General features: G+C 44.6%; 1 protein-coding gene across 2 annotated transcripts; it reads left to right on the forward strand.

Annotated features, from left to right (window-relative positions):
* Positions 1-1,661: 1,661 nt before the first annotated feature.
* Positions 1,662-16,322, forward strand: LOC135369937 (solute carrier family 12 member 9-like). Of its 2 annotated transcripts, XM_064603542.1 has the most exons (16): positions 1,662-1,952; positions 2,020-2,096; positions 2,228-2,352; positions 2,709-2,921; positions 3,855-3,989; positions 4,652-4,786; positions 6,131-6,424; positions 6,951-7,058; positions 7,140-7,251; positions 7,895-8,052; positions 9,332-9,414; positions 10,339-10,463; positions 10,927-11,119; positions 11,515-11,757; positions 12,064-12,246; positions 12,734-16,322. In XM_064603542.1, the coding sequence occupies exons 3-16, from the start codon at positions 2,292-2,294 to the stop codon at positions 13,430-13,432; spliced, it is 2,742 nt and encodes a 913-aa protein (XP_064459612.1). In that variant the 5' UTR covers positions 1,662-1,952; positions 2,020-2,096; positions 2,228-2,291; the 3' UTR covers positions 13,433-16,322. The 2 variants fall into 2 exon arrangements, with proteins under 2 accessions (XP_064459612.1, XP_064459611.1); XM_064603541.1 differs by lacking the exons at positions 1,662-1,952; positions 2,020-2,096; positions 2,228-2,352 and having other exon boundaries at positions 2,384-2,921.
* The last annotated feature ends 6,862 nt before the right edge of the window (positions 16,323-23,184 follow it).

Here is a 23,184-nt window from a genome sequence, read left to right on the forward strand (position 1 = left end):
CCCTGCCTGCATGAAGGAAAGGCGGGACATGTGTGAAAAAGTCAACCCATGCATCTTGGAAACTGTGGTGCTGGACCGCTCTTGCCTCACATGCACCGCCTGCAAAAACGCAAGCGGGGGGCATGTCTCAAAAATGCCTCATCAAGCAATTTGGAAACTTCTGTGCTCGACAACTGTTGCCTCACGTCTCCAAGCATCTTGGAAACTTTGGTGCTGGACTGCTCTTGCCTCACATGCTCTGCCTGCATGAAGGAAAGGCGGGACATGTGTGAAAAAGTCAACCCATTCATCTTGGAAACTGTGGTGCGGGATCGCTCTTGCCTCACATACACCGCCTGCAAAAACGCAAGCCAGCGGTATCTGTCAAAAAGCACCACATCAAGCATCTTCGAAACTTTGGTGCTGGACATTTCCAGCCTCAGGTGCACCGCCTACAAGAACGCGAGTCATGAGATTCCTTCAAATTTCGCCACGTGAAACATCGTCAAGTTCGTTGCTGGTTGGCGTCTTAGGACACCTAAACATTTTTAAACATTTTTACGACAATGTAAAATATACATAAAAGCATAAGAAATAGACAGAATAGGCGGTTTGTGAATCATGCTTTGTCCCTTGTGCTTCATTCTTGCAGTCTTGTTTAGCGAAAGAGCGTTTCTTGTGTACTCTGTGGCAGTTACATTTTGGACAGTCATTTTTCCCCCCGAAATCCCCCGCCGCCCCTGCCTACACCACTGCAGCGGCCGGTAGGTCCAGGTTCGAGTCCTGCATACATTCGCTGCTGCGTATGGCTATCGTCTCTGAATGTGAATCTGGTACAGGGGCAAAACCCTAGCTGGGGGCTGCTGCTTTGCCGGAGCGTGTACTGGGGAGGGGAGAGGGAAACCCATGCATAAACTGACGTTTTGGGGGGCTATCGCCCCTCCCCCGCCCCCTGGATGTGCCCCCTGATATGGTAACCAGGTGTGACGCGTGAACAATCCTTCTGCAACTGCTATGCCAACGACGGCAACCGCAAAAGACAGCGGACAACGTGCTTGACGTTCCTTGGCAGCGAGGGAAGCTTCTGTCGTCTGCTATAAAGCGCGGTATATTGTATTTCTACAACATTTTTTTATAAACAATTTCGTTGTTTCGTCTATTGCATACGTCTATGTAATACGCGTGAACATAGTATATAGTTTCGTTCCGACCTGTCATAGTCCATACATGAAGGACGCGCGGGCAGGAGAATTTGTGAGCGCACCTCTAATACAACGCATAAGTTGTTTGAGGAGGTGGCTGCAGGTTGCGAATCTGGTTGTCTCTGTTGGTCTATTCGGGTAAATGTGGTATTGTAGCGATGAGCAGCAACGTTGGGTAGGGTGCCTCCGTCTTAGGCACGCTTGCGTTGGGGCATTTATATACACCCCCTCTAGGACTGACGCAGACTTGCAACAACACAGTGGCTAGGAGGCAGGTATGTACAAACCCTGTACACCAATTCCTGTAGAGATGTGCACCTGAAGATGAAAATGTTACATTTTAATGATCATTACGTTTTGGATCTCGACAGTCATTCGTAATGAACTTATTTATAGTGACGAGACAGATCGACACGTTTTCTTTTTTTTTTTTTTTTTGTAGACGACAAAGTTGAAAAATAGCGCGCAGTGCACCCGCAATCTATTAATGACAGCGTCTGCCTTAAACCTGTGAACTTGCACAAGTGTGGAGAATTTTGTACTTACCATGTGACATTTAATTTAAACTATGCCAATCTAGCAATTATCATTCTATTCGCTGCGTCATGTCAAGTATTGGCAGCACGAAACGTATGGCTAGTGCATCGCCTGCCACAACGGTTCATTGAAATGTGTCTTCTGCAACTGTAAGCACCCGCCTGGAAAAATGGTACAGGATGTGAAGTGACCTAAACACCTTCGTTGTTTCCGACGCACACAAGCTCATTAGAGGTAAGCTGTCAATGTGTACAAAAATCACCAGAAAAATTATCTGTATCTGTATATTTATTATTAACAGAATTCGAGGATGTGAGAAATCATTTGTCAAATTGGCAGAACGGTGAAAGATAGAGTTGCTCAAAAGCAAGCGAGCTGGTGAGTGGAATTAATAATATTAAAATCCCAAAACTAGGGACTACGAAAAAAAAAGTTTCAAAGAGCCTCGCGACATAAAAGCCCAAATTTATAATCGTGATTAATTGTAAAGAGCACATCTCGCTTTACAGCTAGCGTGACTGAGGAACGAAGTTTCGAATTCCATCTAGCGCACCGCGAGCAGACGATTCCCCAATGCTTGAAGTATGCGACTTCGGTTTCCGAAACGCTCCTCGAGGTGGCACTGCTAAAAAGGGTACGTCGCTCCACCTATCGTTATTTTCTCAAAGTGCAATGTATGAGCCAGGGGTGTTGTGTGTGTTTGTGGGAGGACATAATCGCGATATTGGATGGTTGCTGAGCGAAGCGACAATGATCTGTGCTATCTGTTACTGAACCTGACAACCGAGAGACCGTACGTCGCTGCTGCTACGGACTCTCAGTGTCCGTAAAACCGCTGCACGGCTCTTGAACCGTGCATGGCTGACAAAGTTGTGACATCGTTAGGCTTCACTGGCTCGGAACAACCTGTGATTGTAGTGCAAATGACGGACCCAAATAACGCTGGTGTGATGTCACAAACATCTTCGATTGCTTCTTTGTCGTCATTAGCTCAAGGGGTCGTGACTGCAACGAGGCCCAACGACAGGACACCGCTCCTGAGGCATACCCGTCTGTTCCGAAGCCTAAGCGGTGGCACTCAAAGCCCGCAACAGCAGACGACGTCGGGACCCGGGCAACAAGCCCGACGTTTGGCGACTTTTTCAGGATGTTTCACGCCCGTGTGCTTGTCAATGTTCAGTGCAATATTGTTTCTCCGTGTGGGTACGTTCCCTCTTTCATTTTATGAGCGTAATTTGGTTAGAAAGCTCTAGCAGACATGGCAGTGTCAGCGTGATTTGTGGCCTGCTTCCGAGAAAAATGACTCATTGGTCCTTTGTGTTCTGGGGCTTTTTGCAAGTGCGAAAACGCCTCCGAGAACGTCACGTGAATCAAGAGTGAGCAGCTTCCGGTATGATGAGAGCAGAATAAAGTCCGCGACGAGGCTGATTTGATAAAAACTTGTAAAGTTTAAAACGGGCGCGTGGGCTGTGTGTTACAAACGACCGGCTGTTCTCCTGCGTATGTCATCAGCATCTAGGAATTGCTGCAGATTTAGAGCAGCGTCTTGTCAAACACTTCCTTGGTGGTTCACTTTTCAGGCTGACACATTTTAGTTAATGTGTCCTTAGTCCTGTAATTGAAATACGTTACCATTGAAAGTGTTTTGACAGCTGTTTTTAATCCAGTCTTTTTTTTTTTCTACATGGCACGCGTGGAAGTTTAAATAGGTTTTTATTTCGGATACAGTAGGAAAGGATAACAATCACAAAAATAAAATAATATATATTTGTTGTATATAAAAATTCTTACGAGGATCTGAGGGTGGTGCTTCACAGATCCTAGCCTAATCTTAAAAAAATTAAATGTGATTAATTGCATATTATGTGGACAAATTCGTGGACATCAAAGTACTATAGGCTCGTTTTCATTTTCGAAAAATTCCAAATTTCTCGCAGTAGCGGAAAATCTGCCATGTAGTGTCAAAAAGTTGAGAAAAGTTGAGTGTAATAAAATAAAAATATATATATATATGGTAAGAGGTTGATTGATATGCGATTTTTTTTAATAAACTTACAATGTAGTCCTTTTGCCGAGTGTGAATGATTAATTGTTAATTAATGATCCCACGCTTTTAGTGTTTCCTTTCCTTTTCAGGTTTTCTAATAGGACATTCAGGCCTGTTCGAGGTTATGGTTGAAATTGTGCTCGCGTATGCCATCCTGTTCTTCACTGTCCTGTCCATTTGTGCAATTTCAACAAACGGAGCAGTGGAAGGCGGCGGAGCTTACTGTATCCTTGCAAGATCCTTAGTCCTGTCACCAACTGTATATAAGTCATAACGTTATTCGTAAACCAATGTTTTTCCTTTTTTTGTTCTATTGAGAGTTTTAACACCATGCACAGGAGCTGAACTTGTGTGCCGAGCAATTTGCTTAGACATAACTTTGAACATTCTTTTTATTTTTTAAATTAGACCTTCGAACATCGTAAAGTAAATGTTCATAGCAAATGCATTCACATGATGATAGTAACAGTCAATAATAATTTAAAAAAATAAAAAAAATATTTGTATAATATCTATGTAACTTAAAGACTACAACAAGAGAGGCATGATCACAGAAAACTGGATATGTTATAAATTTAAAGTGGAAGCCTCCGCCACTTTGAAAAGCTGTAAAAAAAAGAATATCCATAAAATTCCAGTGCAGCTCTTCACTTGAATTTGCTCCGTCTTGTCTCGACAATCTTCCAAAACCAAGCGCTGCTGTTTAATGGTCGGCGTCCTACAGCAAAATGTCTTCTGCAGGAGTACACATACGGTCTGCACGCTTGAGTAGGACAAAGGGGGTAGACAGAAGCCACAGGTCTATGTGCCTCTTCTGTCTCTCTCTGTCCGTCTGTCAGAATGTCAGTGCTGTGCACGCATGATATACCCTTAACCTTTTTCTCAGTCATGATAAGCAGAGCTTTGGGACCTGAATTTGGGGGCAGCATCGGCACCTTGTTCTTTATCGCCAACATATTCTCAAGCGCCCTCTACATAACTGGCTGTGTGGAAGGGCTCGTCAACAATTTCGGACCCTCTGGTAAGGGAGCGTCACCTCACATGTCATGCATGCATGCTCACGTGCAGATAAGGGACGGTTATCAGGACCTGTGTGCTCCCCACTTCTTTTGTGCAGTCGTCCTTGTGCAGCATTTTATCTGCCTCCCATAATGTTATCTTTCTGAGGAGGCCATCCGCTGTGACGGAGGAATTGAAACGCTGGCTCGATAGGGAGTGATGTAACGCGCGCGTACGTCCAATCTGATAGTGACAGTTAACGATAGCGATTGATGTCATTTCGAATGGCGTCCAGCCTGAGGATGCATGTGACCAGTAATGATAGGAATGTTCATGTTGGTCTTCGTTGTGGCGCGTAATGTGGCATATGTGCGAGGTAATTTAAATGAGCACATGTCTCAGATGTTGTAGTATTGCACAAGCAGGTGCGTCTGAGCGGTTACGAGAATTAGGGGTACACTACATTTGGTACGTTTGGGCGTACTCTGTGGTGGGTACACTATGCAGTCAACTGAGAGATTGTGTGTGTTAGAGGAAGTACCTCAAGAGCAGTTGTTTATATGGATTAAAAATAACCGTAACCCCTCCGTGTACCCTGGAAGAGTAAGCGGAGAATGAACCTATCAAAAGGTTTGGGCAAGTCTAGAAAGACACCATCAATTTCTAAGTCATTATTTAGGAAAGAATCGATGTCCAATGTGAAAGAGGATTGAGTGATTTACCTTTCTGAAATGTGTATGGGGAAAAAAAAAGTTTTTTTAGAAACTTTACAGTGTGTGAGTTTATGAAACATTTTAGCAGTTTTGATAGCGCAGTAATGGGTGTGTAATAAAGAGCATTGTGGGTATCACCAGTCCCAGTAATAGGAACCACTTCGGACAGGATCGGTGATTTCGGATAGTGATGTCAATTAGTGACCTTACAGGACAATCTGTGTCCTATAAGGTCACCAGGTGATACGGATTAAACGAATCATGTACCAGGAGAAAGACAGACAACACAACCGCTGTTGTATTGTCTGTCTCTCTCTCTCTCTCTCTCTTGTGTTGTGTATTGGCACGGTTTCATTCACTGGACCTATGCAGCAAGAGAGAACTGATGTTCTGAGGCTGGGACAACATAGAAGGCTTACAAGACTTTCAAGACTTAGACTCAAGACTTAGACTTAGAAGAGACTTAGAGACTCAGAAGACTTCAAGACTTAGAAGGCTCAAGACTTAGAAGACAACATAGAAGACTTTCTTCGTTAATCATCTTTCTTCTACCTATGCAGCAACTACCTCAGTTCTCTGTATCTGTATCTGTACAAGTATCTGTCTTAGTAAATCAATCAATCAATCAATCACAATTTATTTGTGTAACGCAGGTGGCATTGCTCGGCTCATCCCAGAGGGTTTCTGGTTCAACCTCGGGTATGGGACGGCGGTGAACTTCCTCAACCTGTTCATATGCGCCATTGGGGCTACCATGTTTGCGAAGACTACCGTGGTGATCTTTGCCGTGGTGATCATCTCCGCACTCTCTGTGGTGGTGAGCTTTATGGCACAGCCAGCCTTTGAGGTGACGTTGCCCGAGGAGAACCAGCATGCACACGGTCTCAACATCACCCAAGCGGCCTACACGGGCTTCAGCTGGGCCACCTTCACGAGCAATATTTGGTGTACGTTGATGCTGGAAATGATTATTTGGTGTTGCCGTGGTTTATTTCCGTTGTTACTTTCGCTCAACACTTCCATGTGTTGGTATCTGTTGGTATTTGGATTTGGAATAGCTCTTTATAATAATGAACTAATGCACCAGCTTGTTTGAAAAGCTGTTCAAAACTTACTAGTATGTACTTGCTTAAAATAGTCAAGGGACTGAGCTCAGTAAATAATAAATAAAGTGCAATAAATAAATGACTAACACAGAAGAAACAAAGGAGTTTGTGATGACAGAGAATTGTTGAAACATTTAATCAAAGTTCGTTAGTAGTTAAAATAGCTATAATGATAGGAAATTATTGGAAGCAACTGATTATTCGAACAATATTTGAAACTGAGGAATGTTTCTACAAACCTAACCCTTATGGATTTCTTTTTGATGACCATTATATTGCCGAACCACTGTACCGAACGTAATACATTGTTTCTGAATTGAGTCAGCACAGTGCAGCTTGTTGGTTAAAAAGCGTCGTACGATTGCAGCCAACTACACACTCGACTACACAACAAAAACCATCACGAGTTTTCCCGTGGTGTTTGGTGTGCTCTTCAGCGGTGTCACTGGTGTCATGGCAGGGGCAAACATGTCAGGTGAGCCCTGTATTGCTTTGTAGATGGTGTTTCATACTAAAAGGATGACTATTCTTTTTTTTTTATTTTTGTGACGTACAGGTGAACTGAAGGACCCATCAAGAGCCATTCCAAGGGGAACTCTGTCAGCCGTGGGGTTCACTTTTGTGACTTACATCATACTCATGTTCCTAACAGCAAGCACCTGTTCCAGGTAGAGTTACACTTCTGGAATGTGGGAACATTATGGAAGCAACATGCTTCTGCGTAATGTTCTGTCAGGTGCTTCACTGAGGGTTTTAGATTAGTTCAGTTTTGGTTTAGTTCATCAGTTGCGGATTCGAAAACTGGTGAAGGGGACAGAGCCGGATCACTATAATTATGAATTTTATGGTTAGTACTCGTATACAATTGTGAAAGATAACATTCACAAGGCATCTCTTTGGAATGGCATTTCCTGAAGAGGGATACAGCATATTGAATTTATCCTCAACCCAGTGGCGGATCCAGGGGTGGGGTGGATGTCGGAGGGGCAATCGCCCCCCCCCCCCCCCCAAAAAAAAAACATGTCAGTTTATACATTGGATTTCTCTCTCTCCCCTCCCTCAATATGCGCTCTGACAAACGACCCTCCCCCAAAACCGAGGGTCTCGGTCCGTCCCTGTCTCAGCCCGAGAGCAAGGGTGAACATTTTAGCGGCGTGACCTGTAATTACAGCACCTTTTCAGTGGGACACCCGCTTGTTAGTATGATGTCTCCTTAGGTGGTCCTGCCACCGACATAACCGGGAGGATGAGGTTTCCGCCGCGCAAACTTTGTCGCAGCCAATTAACCGCGCAATGGTTGTTCTTGTGCAGGTTTCTTCTGCAGAACAATGTCCTCTACATGCAGTACATCGACCTATGGCCTCCCTTCATATCCATTGGCATCTTTTTTGCCACGCTGTCGGCGTCACTGAGCAACCTCATCGGAGCCTCGCGGGTACTCGAGGCTCTTGGGAAGGATGAACTTTTCGGTAAGGCTCTTGGGCAGCCTCGCTGGCATTATAATGCACTGGTAAGTGCAGAGAGCAAACACGAGCAAAGGGAATCATGATCGTCTGTTCCCCACAACTGTTTCAGAACAGCTAGAGGTAAACTCTGGGTACTGCCCAAATTGTTATTGGTAAAATAGTTAGAAAAATTAAAAATGGTAAAGATTGGTGGCATTGGTATTGGTTGGTGTTAGTAGATTAGTTATGGCTAGGGGTTTGCGAATCCGAATCTTTGAAGTCGAATCGAATGGGGAAAAAATATGCCGATTACTGAATAGAATATTCGTGCAGATTTTACAATACGTGCCTTTTGCACTAAAAGTTTGCAATTTGTAGCCCGTGGCATTACTGTAATTTTTCTGCCATTAACTGTCACAAGCGAGACGTCTAAATCTTCTGTGGGAAGCCTCCACTCCTTAATTTTTGCACGCTAGTGTTTTTGGCTTTTCAGCTGAGTCTACACCTACTGGGGCAATTATCTTGACTTCAAAATTTGATGCCATGCAGTGTCATGGTACACAGAGGAGGCTGTAATAGTTCCTGAACATCTACAGGTCACTTGTGAAACAAGCAAATTGGTGTTCTGCTTCAGCTTTGCCGTGAACATGCTTTAGTTTCTTTGCTGTTATGTGTACGTCTCACCTGGGGATGTTGGATTGCTGAAATTTTGAACGTAAGGGATGCCAAAATTCCCTGCCGGCACCGCTAAAGTGCTCAAGGGGGGACACTGCCCCTTCCTCAGCGATGGTCAGCAACCGGTCCATCTGCGTTGTGTTGGTCCTGCAGCGGTAGCGATTTTGTAAAGGAGGCTTCACCTCATGCAGGGAAGCATCAGGTGAAGCCCACTTTTGGAGTGGTGTAATCCATAATCGTGGAATAGTCGAATAGTCGGCAAAACAGAATATTAGATATTAGATTCACGAATCGAATACTTCGAGTGGTTGATATTCGATTCGAATTCAAGATCTAGCTTGGCACAACCTTTGCAGTCAACATGATGTTGGTACAATGAACATGACTTTGGCCTCTGACAAGATACGGAGCGCGGTCGGACAAACCACTGTCTGTCTGTAGGGGAGGGCATCGAAATTCTGAATAAGGTATCTGAAAGAATAGGCGTTTATTAAGAATATTGATAGTTTATGGCTATCAACCAGTTGATATTCTATTGATGCACAAATCGATAAGATACAGCTATATTTTAAAAATATTCATACAAATATTGAAGCCGTTTCACCCATGAATACCGTAACTTTTTCAGGCATGGTACTGCGTCCAGTGAACGTCTTAACCTACAAGAGCAACCCCCTGGCTGCAGTCTTTCTCTCCTGGTTCCTCGTCCAGGTACACACAAAAAATGTGCCAGGCCATGCTGGTACACTTGGTCATTACATCACTTGTGCTAGATTGTTCGCTGGTTACGTCTCATCGTACGATGAGCCTTTCTTAAAACCTGTCAGTGGCTCTGTATGAGTCTTGTCGTGCCACAGAGCAGTAACACATGCACATATTCAGCATGTAGTATGGGCTTTACTATGAGCTCTTTGTATTGCTCACAGTGCTCAAGTTCCACTTTATTGTCAGGTCTTCAGATAACAGCCATTGTTTGGCAAAATAGTTATGGGTAGTTGCAGAATGGTAACAGACGCTGCTTAGTATTTATAATTAGGGCCTGACTTTTTAGGGTTAAACCCGTATCCGCCCGATATTTACCCCCCGAACGAAATCTGTAAAATTCGGGTTTAACCCGAATCTACCCGAAAACATCCGGGTCGCGTGGCACACTCATAAGCGTGCATTAAAATAAAGTTTGATAACATTGCTAAACATTAGCTCCATGTTAAGACAAATTTTTATTAAAAAAATAAAAATCACCCGAATGCACCCGAATTCCTGATGACAGAATATGCCGTAACGGGATTTAACCCGAATACACCCGAATTTTCAAATGAAAAATATCACCCGATTTTTACCCCCCGAATTTGGCCAAAAATAAAACCCGAAAAAGTCAGGCCCTATTTATAATACAGTCCAAGTGTTCACTTGGTGCTTGTCAAAAGCACGGCTGTGCAAACATTATTGGTACTCGCACGAGAACAAAGACCATGTAGGTTTGGTGCTGCGGACATAAGCTCGTGGATGCGGCACTTCATGTAGTACGTGTCATGTATGGTGAGAAATTGGCAGCAGGAAAGATTCTTCTTGCAATGAGAACATGCCCCCCGCAGTCATTGCGGTGTCTCTGAATGGCTGGCTACTCCAACGCAGTTGATACTCTTCATTGGAAGCCTGAACACCATCGCTCAGGTCACTTCAGTCTTCTTCCTCCTCTCCTATTTGTCCACAAACCTGGCTTGCCTGGCACTGGACCTGGCATCAGCACCTAACTTCAGGTGAGCAGTCCGTTTACAAAAAGAACGCAACTTGCACGACGCCATTATACCTGTGATTATCCAGGTTAGAGCATTGCACGGGCCGCATTTTTAGGCCCGGGGCCGTGCCGACGGCTGTATACCTAGCCCGGGCTCGGCCCAAGCTCGGCCCGAGACGGAGAACTTTATAGCTTACCCGGCCTGGCCCAGTGCATGAGCTGTCAAATTTGACCATGAGAAGGCTAAGAGAAGGTAACACTGGCTCGAGCCCGACCTAGGCCCAGCAATGTACGTGCCCGGGCCGGGCTTGGGCCAATAATGGTTAAACCTGAGCCCAGTCCAGGCCCGCAAAAAAAAAAGCTTTACCTGACCCACGGGCTGGGCTCGGGTTTTCGGGTAAGCTCGGGCCTGTGCAGTGCTCTAATCCAGACTGCTACTTGCTGTGAGGTCAAGCAGTAACACGTACACCGCATGTGTGCTTCAGGCCATCATTCAAATACTTCTCCTGGCACACTTCCCTGCTTGGACTGGTGGGATGTGGCACCATGATGTTTGTTGTGAGCCCGCTCTACGCAGCCATATCTATCATCATCTGCCTTGTGCTTGTGATTGCGTTGCACCTGCGCTCACCACCAGTGCGTTGGGGATCTATTAGCCAGGCTCTTATCTTTCATCAGGTAAATTGTCGTTTTTGTCACAGTTGTGATGGTTCCTCAAACTAACGTCCTTCAAACAGTACGGTGATTGCAGTAATGTTAAACACAGTTGTCTTGTCCTGTGATGATAACGGACATCAGCTATATGAATCAGATGGTCTTTTTGAGGGCTGATGTATTTGTGTGGTTCATAATTTTATTTTGTGCTTCAAGAACTAGCTGGTGGAGGTTCACATGACAGGAAACAAGCCTTTAGTGCACTGAATTTAAGCTTTAACAACGGGATTAATGCGATATATACATCGCCAGCAGTCATGAGCACGAGATTTGCTAAATTTGTCTGCGGAATATGATGACACCCGCACGAAGTTTTCACCCAGACCCCCTTGCGAAGAAATGTCCACGTATACTTGCAGGTTCGAAAGTACTTGCTCCTGCTGGACAGCCGCAAGGATCACGTCAAGTATTGGCGGCCGCAATTCTTGCTCATGGTGGCCAACCCACGTTCCTCTTTGCCTCTCATACTCTTTGCCAATGACCTGAAGAAAAGTGGTCTATATGTCCTGGGGCACGTAAAGATTGGCGCCCCGAGTGACTTCAAGGCAGATCCAGTACTCGAAGAATATCCGTACTGGCTTTCCCTGCTAGACAAGCTTAAAGTAAGCGTGTTTTCTCAGCATGTATGGTAGAGCACATTGTATTTGCTTGTGATTGGAGAGGGGGGGGGGGGGGGTAGGGGGACATTTTCTTTTTCTGTGTCATGCGTAATCCCTTTGGATATTGAGGCAGTTTCCAGTATCGAAGCCCAATTTCCTACCAGATTGTGCTACGACGGGATGTCAGAAGAACGTCCTCAGGACGTCGGTTTGATGTAAAACTTGAGCCATTGAAATGCCTTGCAGAACACCGACAAACACACCAATTTTGCTCATCTTGAAGCAATATTTGTTGCACCATCCTTCCAGGTAAAGGCATTTGTTGAAGTAACCATGGCACCGAGCGTGCAAGAAGGATTGCATCACTTAGTGCGGGTCTCTGGACTTGGAGCTATGAAGCCAAACACAATCCTTTTTGGATTCTACGATGATAGCCAGCCAAGTGACTTCTTTGAGCAGAATTCAACTTTCAAGGAACTCAAGATGGCTAAGGTCTGTAGACTCTTAGAGTTTGTTACACAGTGACAGACGTAAAATGTGTCTACGGAAAGTATTTAGCGTTATTCACCCGTTTTTATAGTGGATGAATTGGTGCTTTGGCAAGTTTGGTTTCAGGTCTTTCCAGACAACCCCAACTGTATTGTTTTTTGTTTTTTTTAAATATGTTTGACCTGTTCAATATATACAGTCTCCAACTGATAAAACCAATCAATCAATTTAAAAAAAATGCAAATCAGGAGGTTAAAAAGAGTTTTACCAGGTTTAACCCCAAAAACATCAGGCTCTAAGCATTACGGCATTAAGCATTACGGCATTAAGCATTACGGCATTAAGCATTACGGCATTAAGCATTACGGCATTAAGCATTACGGCATTAGGCATTACGGCGTTAGGCATTACGGCGTTAGGCATTACGGCGCTAGGCATTACGGCATTGCCGAACTTACGTAACATCCTCCTACTCCCATCCGGTTCACAGGTTCGCGAAGAACAGTTCCTGGGCCTCCGAGGGGATGCCTACGAGCACCGCGGTCTCGAGCCGGCCGAGTACGTTCGCATGGTTCACGACTGCATGTTCTGGATGCAGAAGAACGTGTGCCTCGCGCGACACTTCCAGCACCTGGACCGCGCCGCGGTTGTGCGCTCTCGACACCGCCTCTACATCGACGTGTGGCCCGTCAACTTCCTCCACCCGGAGGAGAGCCCCTCCGCCATCGACAACTGCTGGCTCTTCACTATGCAATTGGCCTGCATCCTGCACATGGTGTCCGGCTGGAAGCACTCGACCACGCTCCGCATCTTCATGTGCGTCGGGTCGTTCGGTGCCTCGGGTGACGGCGGCGAAGAGGTCGCGCGCCACCGTCGACACTGGGAGAGCATGTTGCAGCTCCTCCGCATAGAGGCAACCATCAGCGTCGTCCTGTGGGACCACGTGGTTGGCATGGCGGATCTGACCTCAAAGGGGCCGCCTCCAAACGACTACCTCCGTGCCGTAAACGCTATGGTGAAGCAGCACAGCCAGACTACGGCCGTGCTGTTCCTGTACCTTCCGCCACCCCCGGCTCACGGAGACGAGGAGAGGCTGCAATACTTGGAGCAACTCGATTTGTTGACGTCGGGGTTGCCGCCCACGATGCTCGTGCATGGAATCTCTCCCGTGACGTCCATCACACTGTGAGGGTGTCGTTCGGCGTGCCGTCGCAAGACTTGTGGGCAAAACTGGGGAGCACTTCCGGAAAGGAGTTATGTCTTTTGCTGTATAGGAAGGAGTTTCTGCGGAGTTTGGAATGGGAGTTGTCATGTCGCAAAGGGGCGGACCCTCGTGACACCCGGCAGTGACGCACTAGCTCCGCAAGACTATATATAGGCTTAGGACGGGGCTGCATTGGATTTGGGAAACGTGTGAATTTTTTTTGCTGTACAAAAGGTTTTTTTTTGTGAAACGAGTCTTTCAAAGCTGCTTCACTGTCATTGGACACAGTGTGTGGTGTGTCACAAAAAGGGAGTGGATACTCGTGACACAAGCTGTGCACCAAAGTGACAGAATCTCCAACGCTGTTAGACTAGATTGCTGTCCTCTGTCGTGGATGTCTTGCAGCCAGAATAATGCTGGTAGGCTGCAAAAGTATGATGGGTCTTTGTTGCAGTTCCAGTGTTGGCCGTTTTGAAGATAACCGCAGGATACTTGAGTGGTGTCGTACCACAGCCGCGGGCGCGTTCCATGCAAAGATACTGATCCAAAACTGCTTTTGACGACAACTGCAGTTCTCAAAATAGCAGTCTTTCGGAGCATATCCTTCGCATGGAACTCATTTTAACTTTCTCAGTACTGAAGTTTTAGTTTCAAGGGTTTTTACGGGAACTAAGTGCTGTAAATGCCGCAGATCTGCTTGGATACGGGGGGTGTGTTGACTAGGTAGTTAATTAGCTTGTATCAATTGAAACGTGTACATAGAGTAAAATGAACAATGTCCTCAAAAGGCTACACTTCTGCAGGCTACTTCCCCAGCACATAAAGAGCACATATCATTTATTGCAGTGATGTTGTACAAGACCTGAAGTGCTGTGAGCTTATGTGATCAATACTAAGTATATTTCGTGTTTAGTTTACGTACGGTAAATAATATTTATATACGCAGGAATATAGTTTAACTTCCGAATAAATTGTGTGAGAGGTACCGTAGTTTTTGAAAAATATATTTCAGTCTAATAATAAATCGATACAGTACTTGTTGGGACATAGGGTGCGCTGCTTTTCACTTCATATAGGTCATATAGGTTCTGTCATATAGGTTCAACCCGTGTATGATGCAACACACAGTTTGTGTGCTATTATGGAACTACGGTAGGATGGAGGTCTAATGTCAAGCAAGCCGTGAACTGTGAAAAAGTAGCGCATCTTATAATGGAATAAATACAGCGAATCATCGTAAGTGCTTACCTCTACGGATTCTTTCTTATGCTAACAGTCATCACTTCATATGTGCTGACCCTCTTCTGAATACTCTGTTATATACGTTGATTGCACACTTGAGTATGAGTTGCTGAAACGACTGTAGTGTTGAAGCAAAGAATTTCGTGGGTGTTCATGTGAACCCTCCAAACGGTTCACCTAAAATGAAAGTGTAATATTTGTCCAATGAAGGCAGAGAAGTTGCATTATGAAATACAGCATAAGTGATTTGAACATTTATGTTATTTTTTGCTTCACATCTACAGCACATTCCTTGGCTTATGTTATTATGCACCTTGTAGGGTTACAAACAAATTCATCTGTTGTAAAGGTCAACTGTAGCATAGCCTTCCATATACTTTCTTTGCTTATTGGTATAAGATGCAGTTCCTCTGAGAGAAGCATTGGAAATGTAATGTCACATTTCCCAATGGGCAAATGATATGCGAGGCTGTTGCGATAGTTATGACAGAAAGTATGCCCGTAATCTTGGACAATATTGTATAATATATATGAAAAAAGAGAATACATATTATGACCTTCCAAAGGAAAGATCTAAAAGAAGTGGGATGACATCACAGTCATAAGAGCAGTGGGACCTAGAGCTCATTCATTGTAGTGGAAGACTTGCATCTTTAAAATTTCAATGCAGACCCATTGATTGATTGATTGACCCACTGATATTGCCGACGCGCTGTTAGGAATCTTTTCCTGCCTTCCTTTGTCCTTAGGGCCCCTTATCTGAGGTACACAGAGCATCTTCAGAACAGTGATCATAGAGCATTTTTAAAAGCTTATTTTCATACTCAGCAACCTTGCCTTCCCCTCAAGACACTGTTTCACTGCTTTTCTCTTCTGTGAAGTTTGTTTCTTAGACCTTCTGGCACAAAACATGTACTCGCACCGAACTTCTTGTAGCGTGCTGAATGCAACTTCAGCAAGTTCAGTATTTCAACGTACAAACCAGGGGCGTCGGAGGGTAGGGGGAGACCCCTGCACAGATGCTGCAGGGGCATCAGGAGAAGGGTGTGCGGTACGCTATCTTAGAATGCAAATTTTTACAGGATTTGCACATTCATTTGTGTTGATCTTGCTTACTGCACCCCTTTTAATACGCTCTCCAGAACTGTCATTACTCCTCTGACACAAAAACCCATTCGAAATTAAAAGTTGTCTGTTTTCATTATTGATATGAAGAACAACGAGCCATTATTTTTTGTTGTTGTTTATTTGTGCCATTTGTTTGTTGTTGTTTGTTTGTTACTGACCTGCAAAAGGGGACAAAACCCCCGTCTAACCGAGCACTTTGGAGTACCATGAGTATGAGTACCATTTCCGATGCCCCTGGTATGGACCCAGACAGAACTGCTTGACATGAAATATTCTCTGCCGCCTCTGCACGATACTGAACTTGTAGTCCCTTCCTTTCACTTCCTATGCACAGGTAGAATCTCTTCGGGAAGGCCTTCGAGCGTAATTATGTGGACACAAAGTTGACATATATGTAAATAGCGTAGCACACGGATGCACGTGGCATTCTTGATACAGGATGGTTGTATTGTATTTCGAGGAAATATTTTTTTATATTAAAAGTAAACTTGTTTTTGGTGGAAATTGTGCTGTCCGTTATTTGCACCTTAAAGAGGTAAAAATTTAAAAAGTTTTTGTTTTTATATGTCATACAAAAATGCTATGAGAGTAGCACAGATGGCAGGCCGATTATACGGCCAGGCGAGCAGTCTCTCTCTCTCTCTCTCTCTGTGGAGGTTTTCGAGGGAATGTCAGAAGAACTGCTGGCACATGTAAAAAGAAAAGAAGAAAAAAAAAAAGGTCCGGAAGCAGGCACGTACTATAGGTGGCGTGCATACGACGTCGCACCATAGCTTCACCCGTGCTTTTTCCCTCTTTCTGGTGGACCAGCGCACGTCAATGCACCCCACCTAAACAGAAACCAGAGTCACTAAATAGGAAGCAGGGTAGCGACAATGACATTGCCACGCCGGCGAGCGAGGCCGCCATCTTGTGTCTGGCGCAGCTGCGTCTCCTAGCGATACGGTGTGCAAGTGCGTCTCTGCGCATGAGAGGAGGCAGTGAGAGGGGAGAGGGAGGGCGCCGCCTTAGCCAATGGGGCTTCCCGAGTGGAGTAACCGGGAGAGGAGATATGCGCAGAACGCTCGGATACTTGCAGAGCGTATGGGACGCCAATCTCTCTAATCTCCCCCTCCTCCTCCTCCTCCTCCGGTGGAGAACAACGCGCAGTCGAGCCAGCTCGCAACCCAAGAAACCGGTTCTGGATGGAGGGGACTCAACATGGACGGCGCGTTCTTGGAAGGAGAAACCACGTGACACGATCGGGGCCCAATCGTGGACACCGAACGGCGTCTCCGGTGCGGAAACGAATGCGATGCTCTGTACCCCCTATTTAGTGACTCTAACCAAAACAAGGGGGCGTCTCGTGAGTTGGGATAACCACGCCCAAGTAGAAAGGCTACGTGCCTTGAAGCTGATAGGAGGGAGGCGCTGATCTGCTGGACAGCAACGAACCCCAGATAAGCCGTCGAATATCAAGCTCGTCTCAATGCTGTGCTTTGGTTCCGACTTGTTTGCAAAGAAACATTTGATGAGGCATATAATTAATTGTTGATGAATATATTTCAACGTATCTACTTTTCTTTTTCCGGTATTTAAAAAAAATGTTTGTTCGAAAAAATAAATTTCATCGAGTAGGATGTAATGATTTAATAAAGTGAAAAAAAAAATTATCGAAAACTTTACAACAAATAAAAGTATTTTTTAAAGTTGCCCTGTAAAGGCCGATTTCAGCCATTCCATTTCAATTCCATTCCGGACTCTGCTAAATCTGGAAGGATTCCGGAATCATTCCAATTCCGGAGTGGCAACCCTGCTCAAGACGCCGTCTCGTACTGCACAACCCTCGCGAGAACACACCCGAGCATAAAATCGTGCTGCGCCGGCTTCCAATAGGCCTCTACCAGAGGAACGTCATCATGACGTTGATAGACAGACTGAAACCGAAACAAATCGGGAGGGGAGGGCTGTGTTCCACGAATGGACACTTGTTCGCTGCCTCCTATTGAAAGAAAACTAGGACCGAAGACATATCGCAATTCCCTGAAGACCGTGGCTTTTCCTTAGGTTTTTTCCGAAGACTTTCCAGACGAATATCGGCACAGTTCCCCTTGAAGTCGGCCCAGGACGCACACTGTCCCCCACTCCTTCCTGCTGTCCTCTCTCCATCTGTCCACGTCTGTACGCCGCTCATATAGCCACAGCTGCTTCGCGGCGCTAACAGGAAATTTAAAAAAAAATTAAGCACCTACAAACGAGCCGAAACCAGAACTACTCCAGACTACTAGACCACCAGAACTACTCCAGTAGTCTGCGCTACTCCAGCGTCGAAAGGGCGACAAGCAATCCACGTGATAATCCACCTTCGAAATCGAAATTTATGCAGCTCTTATGGTTTTCTTTTTTTTTTTGTAATAAAAAATCTGTGTCGAATAAAAAACAAACAAACTGTATGTCAATATCACAAAGACAAAGGATATTTTGAGCCGTTGTACTTTTTCTCCGGTGACCTCGTAACACAACAGCCTTTAAATGGACAGGGCATTTCAGCACCCGCAATAGTATTCTCACCTGAGAAAGAACGAGTAAAGCGATAGTTTTGTGCACGTAGTTTATGAGGACGATTTACTGCTGCAGGAAAAAAAACAAACAAAAAAACTAAGGCTACAGAAGTAGTGATAAAAGTACACAAACCTAGAACCTCGAAGTTTTGCCAGTTAAAGTTCGCGCACGTAAGCAATACACCGTTTTTGTCACTGGTCGTTTAAGCGCGATAAAACGTTTAACTGATCCGCAAGTACTCCAACCAAAAAGACGGAAAACTTCGGGAAGAGACTGTCGCAAAAATAAAGTAGCAAAGGAAGCTTCCCTACATCACAAATTCCACCTGATGCTAAAACTCTCCGGAAAAGATAATCCTCTTTTGGTTTCAGTGAAGGTTCATCTTAGCAGAAACCCCGGACGAGAATCCGGGAGCCGAGCCAAGTACAGCGCGATCATTCAACGTCGTCTGCGTGGTTTCCCCCCCCCCCTTTTTTGTGTGTGTTTCTGTTTCACTCAATTTCATCGTGCGCTGAGCGTGAGAGGAAGAAATTTTGGAACGGTTCAATAGCCACGTGTCCGAAAAAAAGAAAAAAAAAAGAAACATAGCTCCAGTTTTAAAATGTACAAAAAGTTTGTGTTAGTCTGCCATCGCATATATGCGATGGCAGACCAGGAGCGGATCCAGACCCTCGGTTTGGGGGGCGGGGCCGGTTTCTTTGTCGTAGCTCGTAGTGGGGGTGGGGGAGAGGGAAATCCAATGTATAAACTGACGTTTTTTTTGGGGGGGGGCGATCGCCCCCCCCCCCTTGGATCCGCCACTGTGGCAGACTGCGATGACATGGCAGACTGCGACAATGCGACAATGACATAAGAGATGACGATTACATGACAAACTGAGACAATGCGACAATGACATGACAGATGACGATGACATGGCAGATGACGATGACATGACAGACTGCGACAATGCGACAATGGCAATAACATGACAGATGACGATGACATGACAGACTGCGACAATGCGGCAATGACAATGACATGACAGACTGCGACAATGACAATGACATGGCAGACTGCGATGAATGCGATGGCAGACGTTCTTTCTATAGTAAGAACGTCTGCAAATTATGCGAAAGTGGAGCAGACAAACTATTATGTTTGTTGTTGTCCTCTGCCAAATGTTTCAGGCCAGCAATTTGTAGCAGTCTAAGTCAATTCGAACACAGGGAGGCGGTGGGTTCGAACCACTGAAAATAAGTGAGTATAAGGAATATTGGATTACACGTACAACGTAGCACGATACGTCACTTCCTATCACGTGACGTTGTCGTGGTACGTTTCACAATCCTGAACCGCTTCACAAACAAAACGGATAGGGATATGTGTTCCTGTTGGAAGCTGATCCGGACGGTTATATATATATATACACAGTTTTATTAGCTTGTCCATAAACAGCGCGATGGCCTTCTAATACGATACAACGGTTAGTACGAAACAGCGGAAAATTAATTAGTTAAACACTGTACAATCGAACACGTCAATGCCACAAATTTCATTATTATATAAAGACACTGCACATGGGCCTTTGCACGGGGAAGAGGATTTACGAAGAAAGTAATCCATCTTGAAGAGGATTTCTCTCCTTGTTTCCCTCTCCCGAATGCACTACTAAAGGTACGATAGGGGTTTAAACCCCCTAAACCCCCCTGGCTACGACACTGGTTGGGGCGTTTCATTGCCAGGGGCCAGGGGTGTACTCTACCCCATTGCTGGCGATAACGTGGTGATATATATTAGTAATTCTGAACCATGAGTACAATGTGATTTCCGAAACTACACTGTACAGGAAGCTTCGCCACTAAGCTTCAAAGTCAACGGTAGAAACAGCTTTAAAGGCTGTTCAATTGCAAAGCCGCAGCTTTGTTTGTTTGTGTGTTTTTCTTTTTGTACCCGGGAAATATTTGGCAGTTAACTAGAAAACAAAGACTGCATCTTCCCAGACGGCAATTTCGGAGCGAAACGTCACCCACAATGACTCAAGCAAAACTAATATAAAAAACGTAAATCTAGGAATTAAGTCTCAAGTTTCTATTTTTAGAGGCAACTCTAAAACTCGGGACGTTCTACCGCAGCCTTGTACTTCGTTTGATAAAAAATAAAAAAGAAGAAAGTCTCATGTCATTGGCCATAAACCTTCATTTAATCCTTATACCTTGCCTCGTAATCTAGAATCTTAGGCTCGAAAGGGAAGGGAATTTCTACGGATTACGTAAAGTCGCCTTGTTGTTCGCTTTTACTCCAAACCTAAGTCGTTTGATCCTGGTCATATTACCACTACGTCACGAATTGGGGTGGAGCTTACGTAAGGATAAAAGCAGACGATCTCCGGAGCCTCCGCAGAAGTAGTGACGTCACACTGAACGCAGAAGACCTGACACGGAGAACGAAACGACTGTCGTCTGCTTTCTGCGACAGAACAGGTAAGAGTTTTAGTTAGAAATTTCTGCAAAATCTTGAACTAACGGAAGTTTGACATCTACGAGAAAGAAAAGACATTGCAAAATATTTCAGTAATTTTTTTAGAGTCGTACGCTTGCAGTTAGGCAAGAAATGGGATAAAATTGCGTTTGCAAAAGAATTGTTCATTCATCACAAAAATTACAAAGCACCGCGAGGCAAAACCCTACACTCTTAAAAATGAACTTTACCGCATAGCACGCTCCTAGCCAACCATCATCTCAAATGGTATCGTTATCGGCCCTGATTTGTTGAAAACGGGAGGCGTACGCCTTTTCTGTGACAATTATGAACAGCATAAGTGTCACAAAAAAGACGTACGCCTCCTGTTTTCAACAAATCAGGGAAGATAACGATATCATTGGAGATGATGGTTGGCTAGGAGCGTGCTATGCAGTGAAGTTCATTTTTAAGAGTATACTCTCAGCGCAGGCTAAACTTCTTGGAGTATATTTTTAATTTTACGCTCAAAAAATGGCAAAGTGGCCGCTCGATTCCGTACGCGATAATACGGGGCACGTTTACTAAAAACAACACAAATTTTACTGCTTGATTATACATAGTATACGTACCTGTCGATTGTACTTTTATTTACCATTAAGTTACACTTATTTTGTGTATTGCCCATGCAGCGTTTCTCACTTGCAAGTCTCGCTAAATTGCTCACCCACGATGTTTTTAAAGAAAATACGTCACCCCAAGCAGCACAATGTACTGAAAGTCGAGTGCAATGGCGGCCACCTACCTTGCCACCCCCGTTGCACTCGACTTTCAGTACATTGTGCTGCTTGGGACGCTTTCTGAAAGGAGCCTTTAGGGACCTAGGACTTACAATACGTAGGAGTCGACTGTGAGGCGGTCAAGACCAGTTCTGACTTCATCTGTCGGTTTGATGCCAACTCATATTGATCGTGTGGACCTGACAGCAAGCAGCGCGATACGATATCTTATCTCCTACAAAGGACGACAGAATACATCTGCTACACGTATATTTATGATGTAGCCGGCTTATCACCGTACGTACGTCGTTTGTCCACTTTAGTGGATGACTGGATAAGCATAAGAGCGATAGAGAGAGAGAGAGAGAGAAATCAGGTTGATAGCATATCAGTGAACTCACGTGCACTGGAGTATTATCTCTGTGTAACAACAGTAAGCAGCAACAACGCGTGAATGTGTGGTGAGTAACACGTCATACATTCGTACACTCTTAGAAATGATGGTGGTGGTGGTGATGGCGAGGTGGGCAACGTCACGAGTGATGTCCTGGGCCGACTTCTAAGAGAACTGTGCCGACATATGTCTGAGAGCGTCTGAGGTAAACCCACACTCTTAAAAATGAACTTCACTGCATAGCACGCTCCTAGCCAACCATCGTCACGAATGATATCGTTATCTGTCCTGACTTGTTGAAAACGGGAGGCGTACGCCTTTTTTGTGACACTTATGCTGTTCATAATTGTCACAAAAAAGGCGTACGCCTCCCGTTTTCAACAAATCAGGGCAGATAATGATATCATTCGTGATGATGGTTGGCTAGGAGCTGGCTATGCGGTGAAGTTCATTTTTAAGAGTGCAGGAAAACTTCTTTGAAATGAGTTTCACCACATAGCACGCTCCTAGCCAACCATCATCCCGAATGACAACGTTCTCGCCGCTGATTTGCCGAAAATGGGAGGCGGAGCCTATTTTGTGCTCATTATGCACGTACATAATTCTGGCATAATGGCAGTTTTTTTTTTTTAGTTGTGCGTGAATACGAGAAGGTTCAAGCCCAAATTATGATGTTGATATTGATGTTGATGTTGACGAAAAAAAATAATGCACGCACCTTAATATGTTGTACGTTTTGGGGGCACGTGAATATTATGGAAAAAGATAGAAGTATTGAAAGTGTATTTAAAGAAAGGAAGCATCGAAGAGGTATACTCAAAAATGTGAAAAATGTTGAGAAAGAGAGAAATATTAGAAAATATTAAAGTGAACAGTATGCAAAGGATAACAGCATTGAAAAACAAAAAGCGTCAAACAAAAACAAAAAGATAAAGAGAGTAAAAAAAAAAAGAAAAAAAGGAGAGAGAGCTAGAGCATTCGAAAGAGTGAAGGGTACTGAAAAACAGGTAATCTTAATAATCTTCTTTACATTTTTTATTCCCCCCTCATACCTTATTGAGCGACAGCTCTCCAAAAAAAAACACAACCGCATATTCGCAAATTATGGAGGACTACAGCAGGTTTTGTTGGTACTTCACGCTGAGTATACTATAAAACGCAATATTATCAGCGGGTGTCAATCGTACGATTATGAATCAATAATCGACAGCTTA

This window comes from Ornithodoros turicata, chromosome 10 (assembly GCF_037126465.1).
Source record: "Ornithodoros turicata isolate Travis chromosome 10, ASM3712646v1, whole genome shotgun sequence".
Taxonomy (NCBI): Eukaryota; Metazoa; Arthropoda; class Arachnida; order Ixodida; family Argasidae; genus Ornithodoros; species Ornithodoros turicata.

Excerpts from the sequence above, each read along its gene's own strand:
- LOC135369937 (XM_064603541.1), top strand. The coding sequence starts at position 2,576 with ATGGCTGACAAAGTTGTGACATCGTTAGGCTTCACTGGCTCGGAACAA. Across the intron at positions 3,990-4,651 it reads GGAAGGCGGCGGAGCTTACT|TCATGATAAGCAGAGCTTTG; the intron begins GTATCCTTGCAA and ends CCTTTTTCTCAG. Across the intron at positions 7,059-7,139 it reads GGCAGGGGCAAACATGTCAG|GTGAACTGAAGGACCCATCA; the intron begins GTGAGCCCTGTA and ends TGTGACGTACAG.